This window comes from Metarhizium album (assembly GCF_000804445.1).
Source record: "Metarhizium album ARSEF 1941 chromosome Unknown scaffold_1, whole genome shotgun sequence".
Taxonomy (NCBI): Eukaryota; Fungi; Ascomycota; class Sordariomycetes; order Hypocreales; family Clavicipitaceae; genus Metarhizium; species Metarhizium album.
Window position 1 is genome coordinate 2,693,602 of NW_024467575.1, and position 14,056 is coordinate 2,707,657.

The 14,056-nt window shown below is 54.4% G+C and overlaps 8 protein-coding genes across 8 annotated transcripts; 2 read left to right on the plus strand and 6 right to left on the minus strand.

Annotated features, from left to right (window-relative positions):
- Positions 1–731: 731 nt before the first annotated feature.
- Positions 732–1,043, minus strand: MAM_00766 (uncharacterized protein; the record flags this gene model as incomplete). Its single annotated transcript, XM_040819565.1, has 1 exon — positions 732–1,043. The coding sequence occupies one exon, from the start codon at positions 1,041–1,043 to the stop codon at positions 732–734; it is 312 nt and encodes a 103-aa protein (XP_040682830.1).
- Positions 1,044–1,878: 835 nt separating this feature from the next.
- On the minus strand, positions 1,879–2,299 carry MAM_00767 (Translation elongation factor EF1A/initiation factor IF2gamma; the record flags this gene model as incomplete). Its single annotated transcript, XM_040819566.1, has 2 exons — positions 1,879–1,935; positions 2,024–2,299. The coding sequence occupies 2 exons, from the start codon at positions 2,297–2,299 to the stop codon at positions 1,879–1,881; spliced, it is 333 nt and encodes a 110-aa protein (XP_040682831.1).
- Positions 2,300–3,069: 770 nt separating this feature from the next.
- On the plus strand, positions 3,070–3,800 carry MAM_00768 (DSBA-like thioredoxin domain protein; the record flags this gene model as incomplete). Its single annotated transcript, XM_040819567.1, has 2 exons — positions 3,070–3,154; positions 3,301–3,800. 2 exons carry the CDS (start codon positions 3,070–3,072, stop codon positions 3,798–3,800), a joined length of 585 nt encoding a protein of 194 aa, XP_040682832.1.
- A 626-nt stretch (positions 3,801–4,426) lies between these two features.
- On the minus strand, positions 4,427–5,335 carry MAM_00769 (Transcription initiation factor TFIIE, beta subunit; the record flags this gene model as incomplete). Its single annotated transcript, XM_040819568.1, has 1 exon — positions 4,427–5,335. The coding sequence occupies one exon, from the start codon at positions 5,333–5,335 to the stop codon at positions 4,427–4,429; it is 909 nt and encodes a 302-aa protein (XP_040682833.1).
- Positions 5,336–6,574: 1,239 nt separating this feature from the next.
- MAM_00770 (Cytochrome b5) lies at positions 6,575–7,255 on the minus strand (the record flags this gene model as incomplete). Its single annotated transcript, XM_040819569.1, has 3 exons — positions 6,575–6,751; positions 6,857–6,983; positions 7,137–7,255. 3 exons carry the CDS (start codon positions 7,253–7,255, stop codon positions 6,575–6,577), a joined length of 423 nt encoding a protein of 140 aa, XP_040682834.1.
- A 1,681-nt stretch (positions 7,256–8,936) lies between these two features.
- MAM_00771 (F-actin-capping protein subunit alpha) lies at positions 8,937–10,169 on the minus strand (the record flags this gene model as incomplete). The annotated part of the gene is made up of 7 exons (XM_040819570.1): positions 8,937–9,285; positions 9,397–9,534; positions 9,592–9,644; positions 9,723–9,794; positions 9,854–9,969; positions 10,012–10,045; positions 10,116–10,169. 7 exons carry the CDS (start codon positions 10,167–10,169, stop codon positions 8,937–8,939), a joined length of 816 nt encoding a protein of 271 aa, XP_040682835.1.
- A 467-nt stretch (positions 10,170–10,636) lies between these two features.
- On the plus strand, positions 10,637–12,040 carry MAM_00772 (transposase; the record flags this gene model as incomplete). The annotated part of the gene is made up of 1 exon (XM_040819571.1): positions 10,637–12,040. One exon carries the CDS (start codon positions 10,637–10,639, stop codon positions 12,038–12,040), a length of 1,404 nt encoding a protein of 467 aa, XP_040682836.1.
- Positions 12,041–12,118: 78 nt separating this feature from the next.
- Positions 12,119–13,399, minus strand: MAM_00773 (2-oxoisovalerate dehydrogenase beta subunit; the record flags this gene model as incomplete). The annotated part of the gene is made up of 2 exons (XM_040819572.1): positions 12,119–12,156; positions 12,223–13,399. The coding sequence occupies 2 exons, from the start codon at positions 13,397–13,399 to the stop codon at positions 12,119–12,121; spliced, it is 1,215 nt and encodes a 404-aa protein (XP_040682837.1).
- Between the last annotated feature and the right edge of the window lie 657 nt (positions 13,400–14,056).

The following is a 14,056-nucleotide window of genomic DNA, read 5'->3' on the forward strand; positions in this document are numbered from 1 at the left end:
CTTTTTTCTTTCCTTTTGCTCATGCTCAGCCCGGTAAAGTGGCAGCGGCCTTGTTACATAGGGACGGTGCGTGACACCGTCATGATTTTCTTTTATTATCCTTTTCATCTCCTTTTACTCATGTACTTCCCTGACGAATATGGGACTTGTGAGGGTGCGTTAGGATGCAGGTGAACTTTTCCTGGCAGGAGGCTAGACAGGCGTCATCAGGGGCTGGTGGAATCCGAAAAGAGGGTGCACATCATTGTCATGTTGATTCCTTAGTTGTATGTAGACGACCAAGTGGTGCTGGACACACGGAATCATAGATGAGTTCGTCACCATTACACTAATACAAATCCCACTTGATGGAGTAATGTGTCAGCCAAGATAAACCACGCACACAAAAGTATAGCACAGCCTAGGTGGAACGTCGAAAGGGTCGGAATAGGGAAACTGGTAAGACAAGGAAAATCATGACTTGAGGAATGACGTGACTAGACGTCGGGTACCCGCGTGTTTGGGCATTCAACGCATGGGGAGCTCCTCGGGCATCAGGCTGCATGCAGGCACGTGTTTTGACCATACTGCCTGCCATTGACAGCATCGTAACACACGTACGGGACGGCTTGTCGGGCATGAGATGGAGGCGTCCGGGGAAGACGGGGAAACCGGGGAAGCTAGGACGAGCGGTGCGGCGCGAGAATGGGATAGCTTCTGAAAATATAGAGTTCTGATTATGTATTTTTTTTTTAACTCGGGAGTGGCGTCGATGACTGGGTGAGCAGCAGCTGCGGAAGGAGATTGATGCAGAGGCGGGAGGAAGGTGGCGTCCGGGTGGACCAGGGAGGCTCCTTCCAAGCTCCGATCAGACATATGAAACGAGTGCCCTCTGCCGCCTCCATCTCCTCCTCCTCCTCCTCCTCCTCCTCCTCCTCCTCCTCCTTGACGCACGTCACGATGCTGCTTTGTGCGTGACATTGCGCATGTCCATGGAGTAGTAGCAGCAGTCGCACGTACTCCGCCTCCTCTGCTTTGGCGACGACGTTGCCGGCTGCGGCCATCCCACCTGCACACACCCGCCGCCGGCCTCGCACAGAGCCGCGTCGCCTCGCGTCCCGTATCCTTCCGGCCTGTCGCCTTTCTTGTTTTGCTTTTCCCGTCCTCGCCCATTTTACATGGTATTGCCGAGTCCCTGTCGTAGATACGAGGCGTATCTGCGAACAACGTCCGGCCCTCGTCGCTCCGCTGCCCACAACCACCAACACAGACGCTCCTTTATACATACACACATACACACATACATACACACTTGCTCACACCGTACACATCACTGCTGTCGTCATTCGCTCGCTACCCATGGCCCATGGACCATTTGCGATGCCTCTTCCCTCGTTAAACTTGCATTGTCACGCACACCTGCACCCACGTCTCCCCCCCTTTTCTGTAGTTCATAGGCGTAAGAGGGTGCGTCATCATCGCGCATCCTCATGGTCGAATTATGCGGGGAGAAATAGCTCTCTTCTTTGTAACCGTTCTGAGGCCATCTATGCTTCCGATTGTCGTGGCTATTCTACCGAAATTCCACTTTTCCGCCTCGTGTGGGAAAAAGAAGAACAAAAAGAAGAAAAAAAAAGCAGCCCTCTTGTCGTGTCAATCATTTTCCAACGCCGGCTGTCTTTCGTCAGAGATACGGCTCCGTTTAACGGGAATCGTAGCATCTTCAGCACGCACGCAATGCATTTTTTCCTCGTTCCCCTCTCCACAAACCCCCATCTCCTCCCCATCCTCCCCCCCTCCTCCTTTCTTGACCCGGGGAAGGGGGAGGCTCTCTCAAATCGGGACGGCTTCATCGGATTCAGAACGCGTGGCGGCACCACCAGCACGGGGTACCTTCATTTACTCGGAGCCATCAAGAATGAGCTTGGTGATCTTGCCAATGGCAATGGTTTGTCCCTATGCAGTAACACATGGGTTAGTATTTGGTGCTTTCCGTCCCCCCCCCGTATTTCTGGTCCAGCGCGGAAGCGTCCACACGACCTACCTGGTCACGAAGAGTAAAGCGGCCCATCTGGGGATAATCCTCAAACTTCTCCACGCAAACAGATCCCGCTCCACCAATCACTTGCATGCGCGCAATGATGCTGTCGCCCCTCTTGGCATGTGTCGGAGGGTTTTTACTCTTTCTGTTGGTGCCCTTCTGCAGCTTGTGCAGCAGCGCAGCAAATGTGACTTCTTCAATGGCAGAGTGCACATGGAGGACGCAGTTGAAATTTCCATCGTGTGTCCCGCCACTTTTCTTCATGCCCTTGTAGCTCATGGCACCGTCGCATCAGTAGGCCGCCAACCTGCCCTCCGTGACGGGAAAAGAGGGTCTCGAGAAAATGACAAGTTTACAACGCTCCAAGTCGTCGGCGTGGTCTGCTGCATCGTGATTACTGATCACTAATCATGAATCCCCAGTCCAACAAACGTAAACCTGCCGGCCCTGCCATCTCAGCTGGGGTCCTGCCTGCATTGTGGAAATAATGATTACTTAGCCCTGGGACGAAGGAAAAGTCTGAATGGCGTACAAGTCCTGGCAGCGGGGGGGACGAGACAAAAGGTTCTTTCTTTTCAATCAACCACAGCCCGCAACACCACGCGCCTTAAGCTTTGCCACTGACGGCCAAGACCGGGACCCGGGCTTATTTCTGTCATTTACGTGTCGAAAAGCTGCTGGATTGCTCTCTCATCCCAGTATACGTCAGACTCACTTGTTACGAGAGCTTCACTCCATCTTGTCCACCTCAAACCGGCCGGGCCAACGTGCTTCGGAGTGTCCATTACTGTCCTCGTCCGTCCAAGCTTTCACGCTAGGAGAAGCAATTACAACCTGATATTTGATACCAGAAGCGAATCAGTTGTGCCGTATAGCCACCTCCCAACTTCCCAGATTGGACCTAGCCCAGACCAAACCGTTCGCCTTGCAGAAGACTCGTTTCAATGCCCTCCCCTTCCCAGGCGGAGCGGCTGCTCCTGTCTATCGAAGTGTTTTCAGACACATTATGTCCATGGTGCTGGATTGAGAAGCGAAGCCTTGAGGCTGCCATGAAGAAATTCGAGTCCAAGCACCCACAGGTTGAGTTTGAAGTTGTGTGGCGGCCGTTCTGCTTGAATCCGCTGTTCAAGACGAGTACGTTCCATGTACTATCCATTCCTTCACTTGCATCCCGTGCCCGTCTCGTCTGTTCAGAGAAAGAAAAAAAAAAACCCTTCCACGTCGCCTCCATCCTCCTTACACCAATCAAGAACTGTCGAGCAGCACTGATGGGGCGTCAGAGTGCGGCAAGATAGCGCTATACGACGAAATGGCCGGCGGACCAGGTAAATTCCAGCCGCATCTCGACCGTGTCAGCGCCGCCGGCGAGCCGTACAACCTCAAGTTCTCCGTCACGGGCGACACGGGCCCAACGCGCGCCTCTCAAATCCTCATTGCCAACGCCCTCCGACGCCGGGGACCCGCGGCCCAAGCACGAGTTGTAGAGGCCTTGTTCCGGAGCCATTTCCTGGACGGCAAGGACATCTCGGACGAAGACGTCCTGGTGGCCTTGGGCAGCGAAACGACAGGTTTGCCGGCAGACGTGGTCCGAGCAGATTTGCGGGACGATGACAACTGCCGCTTCGTAGACGACGAGGCCGAGGCAGCCGTCGAGGAGAAGGGAGTCGAGGCGGTCCCATGCGTGACGGTCTCGGGAAAGTACAAGGTCGGTGGGTATCAGGAAAAGGAGGTTTTCGAGAAGCTTTTTGAGCGGATATGGGCGGAGAATGCGGGCGTTTGAGCAAGCCGTGAGGTCATGGAAGAGATTCAGTCGTCCTGGTCGACGAAGTGCCGCGAAGAAGAAGAGATGGAGAAGACAGCCTGAGAAGAGCGACTTTCCTCCGAAGAGGAGAAGCAAAAAAAAGGGCTGATAGGAATCATGCAAACGATGGCTTCGTGGAATGGACCCTCAATGGCGGCAATGTCCAGTGCATAGTTACGATGTTTAAGACGGCGTCGTGAGATGCATGCGCGATACCATAGTCCTTTGAGCTCAAGAATGGACAAAGTCACCAAGTAAATTATGAAATGGAATAGGGTGTATCACTCCGTACTAGACTAGAAGTGCGTCAAAGGATATAATATGCTCCACCACAGTTTCCGAATCTGTGGTCCCAAACGCCGATATATGCTGCCATGTGTGCTTCCAATTTGGCCATGCGCTATGTGAAGAGAGAGCCATGGAATCTCTCTGATTCTCTCTCTCTCTCTGACTTTTTTTTTCAATCAACCCGCCACCGAAACCTTGGTGGTTGACGTCGTAATCAAAAAAAAAAAAAAAAAAAAAAGAGGCGGAAAAAAAAGACAGCTGGAAAAAAAACACGTTTGCATCGTACAGTCATCAACCAAACAAAGACAAGGCGGGATTCATCGTCGTATGTGGCTGAAATCCTGCAGCAGGTGGGCCATGTGCACATTCGTTGCCTTGCCCGTCCTCTTGCTCGCCCTCTTCTTCTGCACCTTGGGCTTGTTGCCGGCCGCTTGCTGGATCTTGAGCGGGTCTTCGCTGGTAGGCTTCTGCCCGACGTTGACCAGCTTACGGTGTATGTCGTCGATGGTGGGGACCGGGACGCGGTGCCACATGACCTGGAACTCGGGCTGGACGGAGTTGTGCAGCGACGGGTCGTCGGCCCATACGTAGCGCGGGAAATTGTCCTTCTTGGTGCGGACGACGAGGACCTTGTGCTGCTTCTCCAGGGCCGCCAGGGTCTCCTCGCAGTCGGGCCAGCCGTCCTTGAGGTCCTTGACCGAGACGCCCGAGGCGTCCGTCTTGCGCTGCAGGTACGCCAGGAGGGACGTGCCGTCCTTGACGTTGAGGATGACGGGGCGGTACGAGTAGATGCCCGCCCTCCACGTCTGCTCGCTCAGGCCGGCGTCGGGCTTCCACTCGACGCGCGGGTGGCCCCTCAGGCCTTCCGTCAGCTCCCGCTTGTGCTCCTCGGAGTAGCCGCGCAGGCTCAGGTGGTCGATGATGTCGGTGATGCTCTTGGGCTCGGCCTTCTTCTTGAGATACTCGACGGCAAAGGCCATCTGCGTCTTGACCTCGGCCCCGTACCCCGTCAGCTGGGGTTGCGAAAAGGGCACCTCGGGGGCCATGTCGCGCTTCCTCTTGGCCGTGGGCGTGGTGGTGTCTGACGCGGCGGATGGAGAGGGCGATGGCGGTGCCAGCGACGTCGCCTTGCCGGCGCTCGTGCCGGACGGGTTCGAGAGCTTTGCGGCCGCCGAGGCCAGCGTTCCGCGGAAGGCGGACGACTGCTTCTCCAGGTACGAGGACATGGGGGGCGACGAGCGGAATGCCCTCGATGTGAAATGAAGAAGGCGGCGTTTTTGAGAGACGTCGTTCGGTCGGGTTGGGCGACGGAGATGGCGGGCCGTGGAGGAGAGGAAAGGAGGAGGTGACAGACGGCGTTTGTTGATGGCTGTGCTTGCAAGATCAACGCCGAAGAGGACTGTCAGTTTGATTCTGCATGCTGATTGGTCCGCGGCTCGAGGGTAAGGGCCGGCCTGTCGGGTCTCACCCAAGACTTGAACCTTTTGATGCGCCGACACGTGCTAGGGATCAGTGCAAATTTCTTAAGTTTAATCTCTCCTTCCGTTTTCTCTTCCTTTTTTTTTTTAAAAAAAAAAGGGCTTCAAGAGTCGACTGTATCATTTATGCTTTCATCTGTGGCGTCGCTTGGATGCGGTGACATGCGAAAGACCAAACAAACGCCTCCGCGGCCAACCCAGAAAGACGGCAGGGGTTGAAGGAGAGAAAGTCTGGGTGCAAGAAGGAGAATCCCGTGCTTCACAGGTCGGGATGGCGAAACGGCCTGGCTATGAATGATCGCGCCGTCTTGGCCGAAGTATCCTATGCAATGTATGATAACACTCTATGTCCTGTATCTTGAGACACTTGTGCGATTTCGGCGGGTTGTCATTGGTGCATTTGAACCATCAGGCCCCACATGTTTGCTCAGCAAGAGCAGCCTCGCGGCATAAAATTCATCCCAAGATACTCATGTACTCCCGTAGTAAGCAGCAGAAAATAGAGCAGAGAATAGAGAGCAGCGCAATGTTGCGCCATGAGGATGTGTTTGGGACATGAGCACCTCTGTCCCGCCTGTGCAGTGAGTGACGGAACGACCAGCTTAGAGAATACAACCATTAAAAGAATTCTATAGAGAAGTCTGCCAAGTGGACAATTGTCTACCATTTGGCCCGTGCCGTAGATCCCAGCCTCTAAATAAGACAGCGCTGAGACCGCATTTCCGAGTTGCCCGCCATCAGCTCCTCCGGCGAACAAGAGGTTCCTTCCAAGGGGTGAGCCATGCACAGAAACGCTACCCTACGTCTCAATGGGACTCCCCCTCTTTGCTCCCGACTCCCTTCCATGAAAATCTTTGCGCCCCTCTCCTTCGCTAACCAATCGTCGTTTGCAAGGGACAAAGTCGGTCTCACAAGCATTGCGAGGAATTCATCACCGCTCAAGTCGTGCGAAAAGAATAAAAAAAAAACCATGTGTGCGGCACCAGCCTACTGAGCCTGCTGCTGCTGCTGCTGCTTGGCCATATACTGGAATCCAAGGTAGCCCAAAGCACCACCGATGAGGATGATGAAGTAGACGCCAATTCCCACGCCAGTGTTGTCGCTGTTGCCGGAGCTGGCGCCGGAGGAGGTAGCGTGAGCGCTCTTGGGGGCAGGATCACCGGGCTGCAATGAACTAGTCAGCAAGACTTTTTTTTATTTTTTTTGTTGCAAAGCACCTGTGCAATTCGAGGCACACCAGTTGGTCACTCGGGCGGGAGGAAAACGTACCTGTCGCTTCAGGACACCGACTTGGAGTTTGTCCAAGGTCTCGCGAGCCTCGTCACTGTGGCCAACGTCCTCAAAGGCTTCGGTGGCATCCTGGCCGGCGCAGTCGAGCAAAACTTCTTCTCCACCACTGCCATGATATTGTTAGCTCCTGGTGCACTTGTCGGACGATGACGTCCGAGTGGAGGCGAAACCGTCCGATTGTGAAAGCGCACAATGTGTTTTCGACAGGACCGCCGCCCGAGGGAATAGGGGAGAGCCCGCGAGGGCCGCAGTTACGTACGGATGTTCATCAACGAATTGAGTGCAGTCGTAAATCCTGTCATGAATCACGACGTAGATGTCCTTCTTGGTGTTGTGCTCAGCAACATCTTGGTAGGTAAGCTCGACGGTAGAGGACATGTTGGATGACAGATGACTTGCGGCGGAAGGGCAACAGGAGGCGGATCGGTCTGCAAGCAAGGAAATGGACAGAGAATGGCAGGAAAAGGGGGATAAAACGCCGTCAGCACACACGTACGAATAAACCGTGAGAAGCGGAGGGAAGTCGAGGATGCAATCAAGATGATGTGGAGAGGAAGACAACAGAATGTCCGGGAGCGTGCAGTTGTCGAGGCCCCAAAGGAGAATGAATTGTCTGATAGGCCCCGGCCCAGAATGCACCGGTACTCCGTACGAAGAGCCAGATGGAGCCGCCAGCATGTCGACCCGTCTGGCAGAGTGGCCTCGGCGGCCCCTGCAACCCCTGCAGCTGCCTCTGAAGATCAACTGGTCAGCGGGCGGGCAGCCTGTACCGAACACACTTCCAGGCACTAAAGGTACTTGAGTAAGTACTTAACGTAAGCCTGCTGGCTGGCACCACCCGGTCCTCCAACTTCCGTCGGGGCCTCCGGCCCCAAGGAACGCACCCAGTTGACCAATAGCCTGCCTCAAAATTACTGCCCAGCGCTCCTGATTCGTGCGCCCCTCGCAGGCCCCAGCAATTAAAACAGGCGCTGGCTGTGCTCCGCCACAGAGCAGTGACTTCTGTCGATAGGCGCCCCTGGTTCCTCCGGAGGTCCTGTTATTAGTTAGTACTCCGGAGTCCGGACCAGACTTGCACATGTGCACGTGTGCGCGGCCCGGCAAGGAAGGCACGAAGGGGCAATGGCAATTGCATCGTCCATGGCCCCGTCAAGCACCAGCATCACCATCTATCTCAGGCCGTCCACAGTCAACTTTCATCCACCTGCAGCCCCCCTCTGCCTCGGGGCTCTCGCGGCCTGTGCCATTCTCTTTCTCATTCTCATTCAATCTTCCGTCTACTCCGTACGGAGTATGTCGCGTTCAATCTTGACTTCCACCAGCCGTCTCTACCTTCCGCGTCGCTCCACCCCGTCAGCCAATTCTGAAACGTTGAATGGCTCTGTTCCGCCTTTGACCACGAAGAGCCACGTCGGACAACCAGACGAACGAGCCATCAATCCCCCATCATGCCGTCTCTGCCAGGCCCCGCCGCATATTACGTGGGCACACGTGCTGCCGTCCTACCAGTAACCAGTACTCAGTACGGAGTACGGAGTACATCAAGACAGGAAAGCTAATTGCCCCGCTACGTTGGACTCGTTCAACTCGACGTCCAGTTGGTTTTCGGCCATAGCCATCGCGCCAATTTCAAATTGATGTCTGGCAGCAATGCCTCGGCCCATCCCTTTTACCCATCCTGAAAAAAATACGCTACACAGTCCCATTCACCATCCCCGGATTTTGGGAAAGCCTGTCACGACTCGACAGGTGGCTGGGGAGGGAGGCCGTGATGAAATTGCCGTGGCACACAGCCAGAAGCAGTTACCGCATCACCGTCGTGTGGTGTCTGCATGTCTGCTCTTTTCTGTAAATGTCGTTGCCACTCACGGTACCATTCATGCGTCCGATCCCTTTCCTTCGGCCCTCCGGCAGATGCGCCCTTGACATGTGAACTCACGCCGGTCACGGAGCCATCAATGACCGATAGAGTGTATTCGGCCACATTTAGCTTAGTCTTGTCGTGACATCTCTTCCATGCAATGCATCACCCATTCAAGTCGCTAACAATATTCTCCATCTATCGCTTCGAGCTGCCTCCGCCAATATCCTGTCCCAGCCTATAGCTCGTTACCTTGTCCCATTCAATCTTTTGTCTTGTAACAGGTAGCTGTCTCCGCAGTCCCTTGAACGCGCCTTCACTCAAGCTGACGAAGCTCTTGTTTAGCTCCTCCTGGTACTTCTTCTCTGATGCTGAGATTTCTTTGGCGATTCCTGCCCCAGTGCCGGAGGGAATCGAGGCCGTAACTGGTTTGTTGGTGAGTAGGCGGACGTTGCCGTCTTCGTAGTAATGGACGTCAACCTTGATGGAGCCTTCCAGACTTCCGGAAGCTGGATCGAAGATGTACAGTGATCGCCATCGCCCATTCCTAGACAACATTAGCGACGGGTATCCTCTTCTGCAAAATCATGATTTTGTCTTCGCGGTACTGCTGCCAAGGGACAGAGTGGGGTTCTCATCAACGGCATTGGGCTCGTACCAAAAGTTGTTTGGGCTGTACTTGTTGGCCACGATGATAATAGCCACTTTGGAATCGGATTCGACGGGATATGCTCCATATGACGCGCTCGGAAAGTGCTCCTTGACATATGTTGCCAAACTTTTCAACGTCGATTTTCTGCGCATTGTCAGCTTGAGACGGCTTCTCTTCTGACACACCGCCGTCATCGCATACACTAGATCGACTTGAGCCCCTTCAATGACATGGCTTCGCACGGTACTAGCTTTCTGTTGCTCAGTCGGCGTCAGCGCATACATCTACTTGGAGCCAGCTTCAAATCAACGTGCCTGTGTTGCGTGGTCGACAGCAAAGCTCGACGAGCTTTCCACGTCGTAGTATCGTCCGTCGCCGAGGGAGTTGTGCGAACTGATGATGACCTGTTTCAGCCTCAGCATGGATCGATCCGCCTTGGCCGCAGAATCCGCCACTCTCATACCGGTTGGCTGCTACCGGGCAGCTTCACCGTGACGAACTGTTCCTCGTTGTATTTCTCAATCGCGGGCGTGAGTTTCGATACAATGTCCGGAGACGACACAGTCAAGGCTTTGATATCTGCAGTACATGAAGTCAGTAAATTACGCCAAGGTGACGGACGCGAGGCAGTCGAACCGGCAATGACATCGGCGAGCTGCGATGGAGAGTTAGCATCGAGGGTGACGCGACGGCTGGCGCGGTTATCGTAAGGCGAGGACGCTTACCTCGCCGGGAGGAGCTCCCTCCACGAAGGCGGAGACGGTCTCGATCTGCGACATGATGTGAGCTTGTTGCACCACAGCTGTGTATCTGTTGGCGAGGAAAAAATGCAAGGGGCTTGCGTCGAGAGGACACCGATTGCGCACGAAGGCTCGGCCGAAAGCATGCCGTCGGGGTGGAGGGAGGTTCGGCCTGAGGCGGGGCGGATCTTGACGAGGGTACTTGGCCAAACTCGACGACAGGCGCAGAGTACCTTTGGCCACATACAAAATGCAGCCCCAGACATGTACTCCCAGCTCCCTCTCCGCTCAGCCCAGGCCAACATCAAAACTCGCACTACGTGTCAATGGCGCTTTTAACCGCCTGCTTGAACGATTCATTGCCTACTTCGGAAGTAATCGTGCCCGCCCCACTTTATGTGGTTCGGCTAGCAAAAGCCCTCACCACCAAAGGTGGTGCTCGACAGCAAGGCGGGCCGGACACCAAGGCGGGCCAATTTTCAACCTAGACGCGTTGAACCGCGAAAATGGCTGCAACTAGCGTCCAAACGGCAAAAAGCGATGTCGAATTACGTGTCAACGAGGCTCTTGAGTATATTGAGGAAAATCCAGGTGCAAAAATTCGCTCTGTGGCGAAGAAATTCAACGTGCCTCGTAGCCGGCTTCAACGACGTGCTAACGGCGTTCCTGCTAGGAAAGGCCATCCAGCAAGAAATACAATGCTTTCACGAGAAGAGGAAGTTGCTTTATGTAACTATATCGATCGCCTTGATAAGGCCAACTTCGCTGTACGACCTGAATTCATTACAGATGCTGCAAATTACATCCTAAAAGAGAGGGCATCGTCAACTGCCCCGCCTAGGCAAGTTGGAACGCGATGGACTACACGCTTTATCCAGCGGCATCACTATCATAAAGGTCTTCAAAAAAAGATTGATTCAAGTCGAAAAGCTTCAGAAGATGTGACAAGAGCTCTTTCTTATTACAACAAGCTTAAAGAGGCTATTCAGCAGTACGGAGTCCCTCCTGAAGATATCTGGAATATGGATGAGACTGGCTTTCGTATTGGAATGGGAAAGGACCATTTAGTTGTTACAAAGCGAAGAAGAGCGCATCTATTTTCAATGCCAGAAAACAGGGAGACTGCAACAGCAATAGAATGCATTTCTGCTGGCGGCAAAGTTATTCCTGCCTTTCTTATCCTTACAGGGCAAAAACACATGGAGTCCTGGTATCGGATAAAGGAGCTTGAAGCTAATACCAAAATAACAGTCTCACCAACCGGCTTTACGAATGACGAAATTGCAGTTGCTTGGATACAGCATTTTCAGGAATTTGCAACGCCAATAGGCAGATATCGCCTTTTAATCCTAGATGGCCACGGATCACACCATACAATTGAATTCGTTGAATACTGCGAACAGCACGATATAATTCCCTTTGCGTTGCCCTCGCACCTTACACACATCCTTCAACCTCTTGATGTTGTGATATTTCAGCCACTAAAGCATTATCATGCAAAGGCGTTGGATATCATTGTTCGAGACGGCGTGTTGAATATTACAAAGATTGAATTCCTTGCTTGCATTCAAGCTGTACGAAAACAAGCTTTCAAGACTACTACTATTCTCACAGCCTTTCGAAAAACTGGAATTTCACCCTACAATCCACAGCCTGTAATTGAGGCCCTTGAACAACGAGCTGCAATTTACACATCAACACCATCGCCGCCGCCGTTATATCACAACAACTCTTCCGACTTTGAGACGCCCACAACACTCAGGCAGATAAATAAGGTTGCCAACAAGCTAGGGGAGGTATTAGAAGACGATACATCCCTTGAGCCTGAGTTTGCACGCAATATCAGTCGTTTTATCCGCGGCTCTCTGAAAACGCCGGAATGGCTATGCCCCATGTATGTACAATCATAACCGTTATTCCCCCTACCCCTTCCCCTGTCCCTTCCTCCCGTTTTTTTTAAATTTTGTTTTACTGTGCTCTTTCACAGTCTAGTAATCGAGGCTCTTTTTTATGTTTTCGTAAACACCTGTATATGTGTGCAGTTAGTACAGCTTATGTACAGGTCGTCAGGCGGAGTGATGTGCAGACTTACGTGCTGCATCTGGAATATTAAACTTCTCAAACATCAGGGCGCTGTGAATGCTCCAGCCTGCCACCCGGCTCACGGGAGCTTCCAGCCGGACAAAGGTCTCGGGATCTTCCTGGATGGCCGCGGCCACCTCGGCGCCAACGCCGGCGTTTACCATTGCTTCGTGAACGACGAGAGCCCGCCCAGTTTTCCGAACACTAGCAAAGACGGTCTCCTTGTCCCAGGGGTACACGGTCCTCAAATCAATCAGCTCGCAGGAGATGCCCAGGTCTTCCTCGGCCCTCTGTATAGCCGACAGACAGGTATACATGGGCTGGCCGTAGGAGATGACGGTAATGTCCCCGCCGCCCTTGACGACTTCGGCCCTGGAGAGCGGCAGCTCGTACGCAGCCTGGGGCACTTGCTCGACTGCGGCTCTGTAGAGGATCTTGGGCTCCATGAAGAGAACGGGGTCGTTGCTCCGAATAGCTGCCAGCAAGAGGCCCTTTGCCTGGATCGGCGACCTGGGCATGACGACCCGGAACCCGGGCACGTGGGTGAAGAGGCTCTCGGGTGACTGGGAGTGGTAGAGACCTCCGTGGCCGACGCCGCCGCAGGGCATGCGGACCGTCAAGGAGCCGGCATGGACGCCGGTGGCCCCCTCGCGATACCGCAGCTTGGCGCCCTCGTTGACGATCTGATCGAACGCAGGGAAGACGTAGTCGGCGAACTGGATCTCGGCGACGGGCCGCATCCCCTGCGCCGCCAGGCCTATGCCGAAGCCCATGATGCCCTGCTCCGTCAGGGGCGTGTTAAAGATGCGATCGGCCCCATACGTCTCTGCGAGCTTCATGGTGCATCGGAAGACGCCGCCAAACGCGACGTCCTCGCCGAACACGACGACCGAGTCGTCCTCGGCCAGGGCAATCCCCAGAGCATCGTTGATGGCCTGGAACAGGTTCATCTTCCTGGTGGCGCCGTTCCGTACCTCGGGAGGGATCTCGCCATGGTTGCCCAGCGCGGGCCCCCTGCTGCTGTGAGCGAGTAACGGCGTTTCCGAGTAATCCACGGGTCTGTTGAGACGCGCCTGCGGCGGATGGGTCGAATAGGCTCGAGCGACCTGGACGGGGAGCAGGACGGGCGTAGTAGGCCTGGGTAAAGCCGCAGCCCTGCGCAATTGACGAACAGCTTGGCGCTTCATGGTGTGCGCGCCGGTCGTGCCGCAACGTAGCTGGGGAGGCCGTCGAGGAGAGTCGCACCACGTCGTTCACGGATGGAGGAAGGCGAAGAACAAATGCGGCTGTTTCTGAGGCTAAAAGCTTCCCCGGACTGTGGTGGACTCGGCTTTGGCGAACTTCGGCTTGCCACGGCCCACGGACATCGGCCCTTGCGGGCTCCACAATGTGCCGTCCTCTGCGAAACGCAGTGCGTTGGACCTGAATGGGATTGAAACTACTCCGTATGATGGAAATCATCATTTGTAAAGAATGTTTTGCAGGTGAGTTGGAGGCTCAATGCTAATCAAGAATAGGAGAGCCGACCTCCGGAGTGTTGATGACGTAGGACTGCGGGAGGGGCTTGGAGGAACAGGATCACTCTATTCAAGGTGGTATGTACTACGCACTTATTATTGATTGATCCGGGGATCGGATCCAGGGCCGGACAGCTTGCATGGATCTGCCTCCTCAGAGACGTCGATTAGAGAGCCGTGTACAGGCCGTTTTTGCCGTTCGAACTGTACATGCGCTCGCGCATCGTGCGTGCATGATCAGCCCTTCCTTCATCTGCCGGCGAAACCGGGCTTGGCTGGAGGGTTGAGCCATGAGCCGTGTGCCCGTTGCAGTTTGCGCATTTTTTA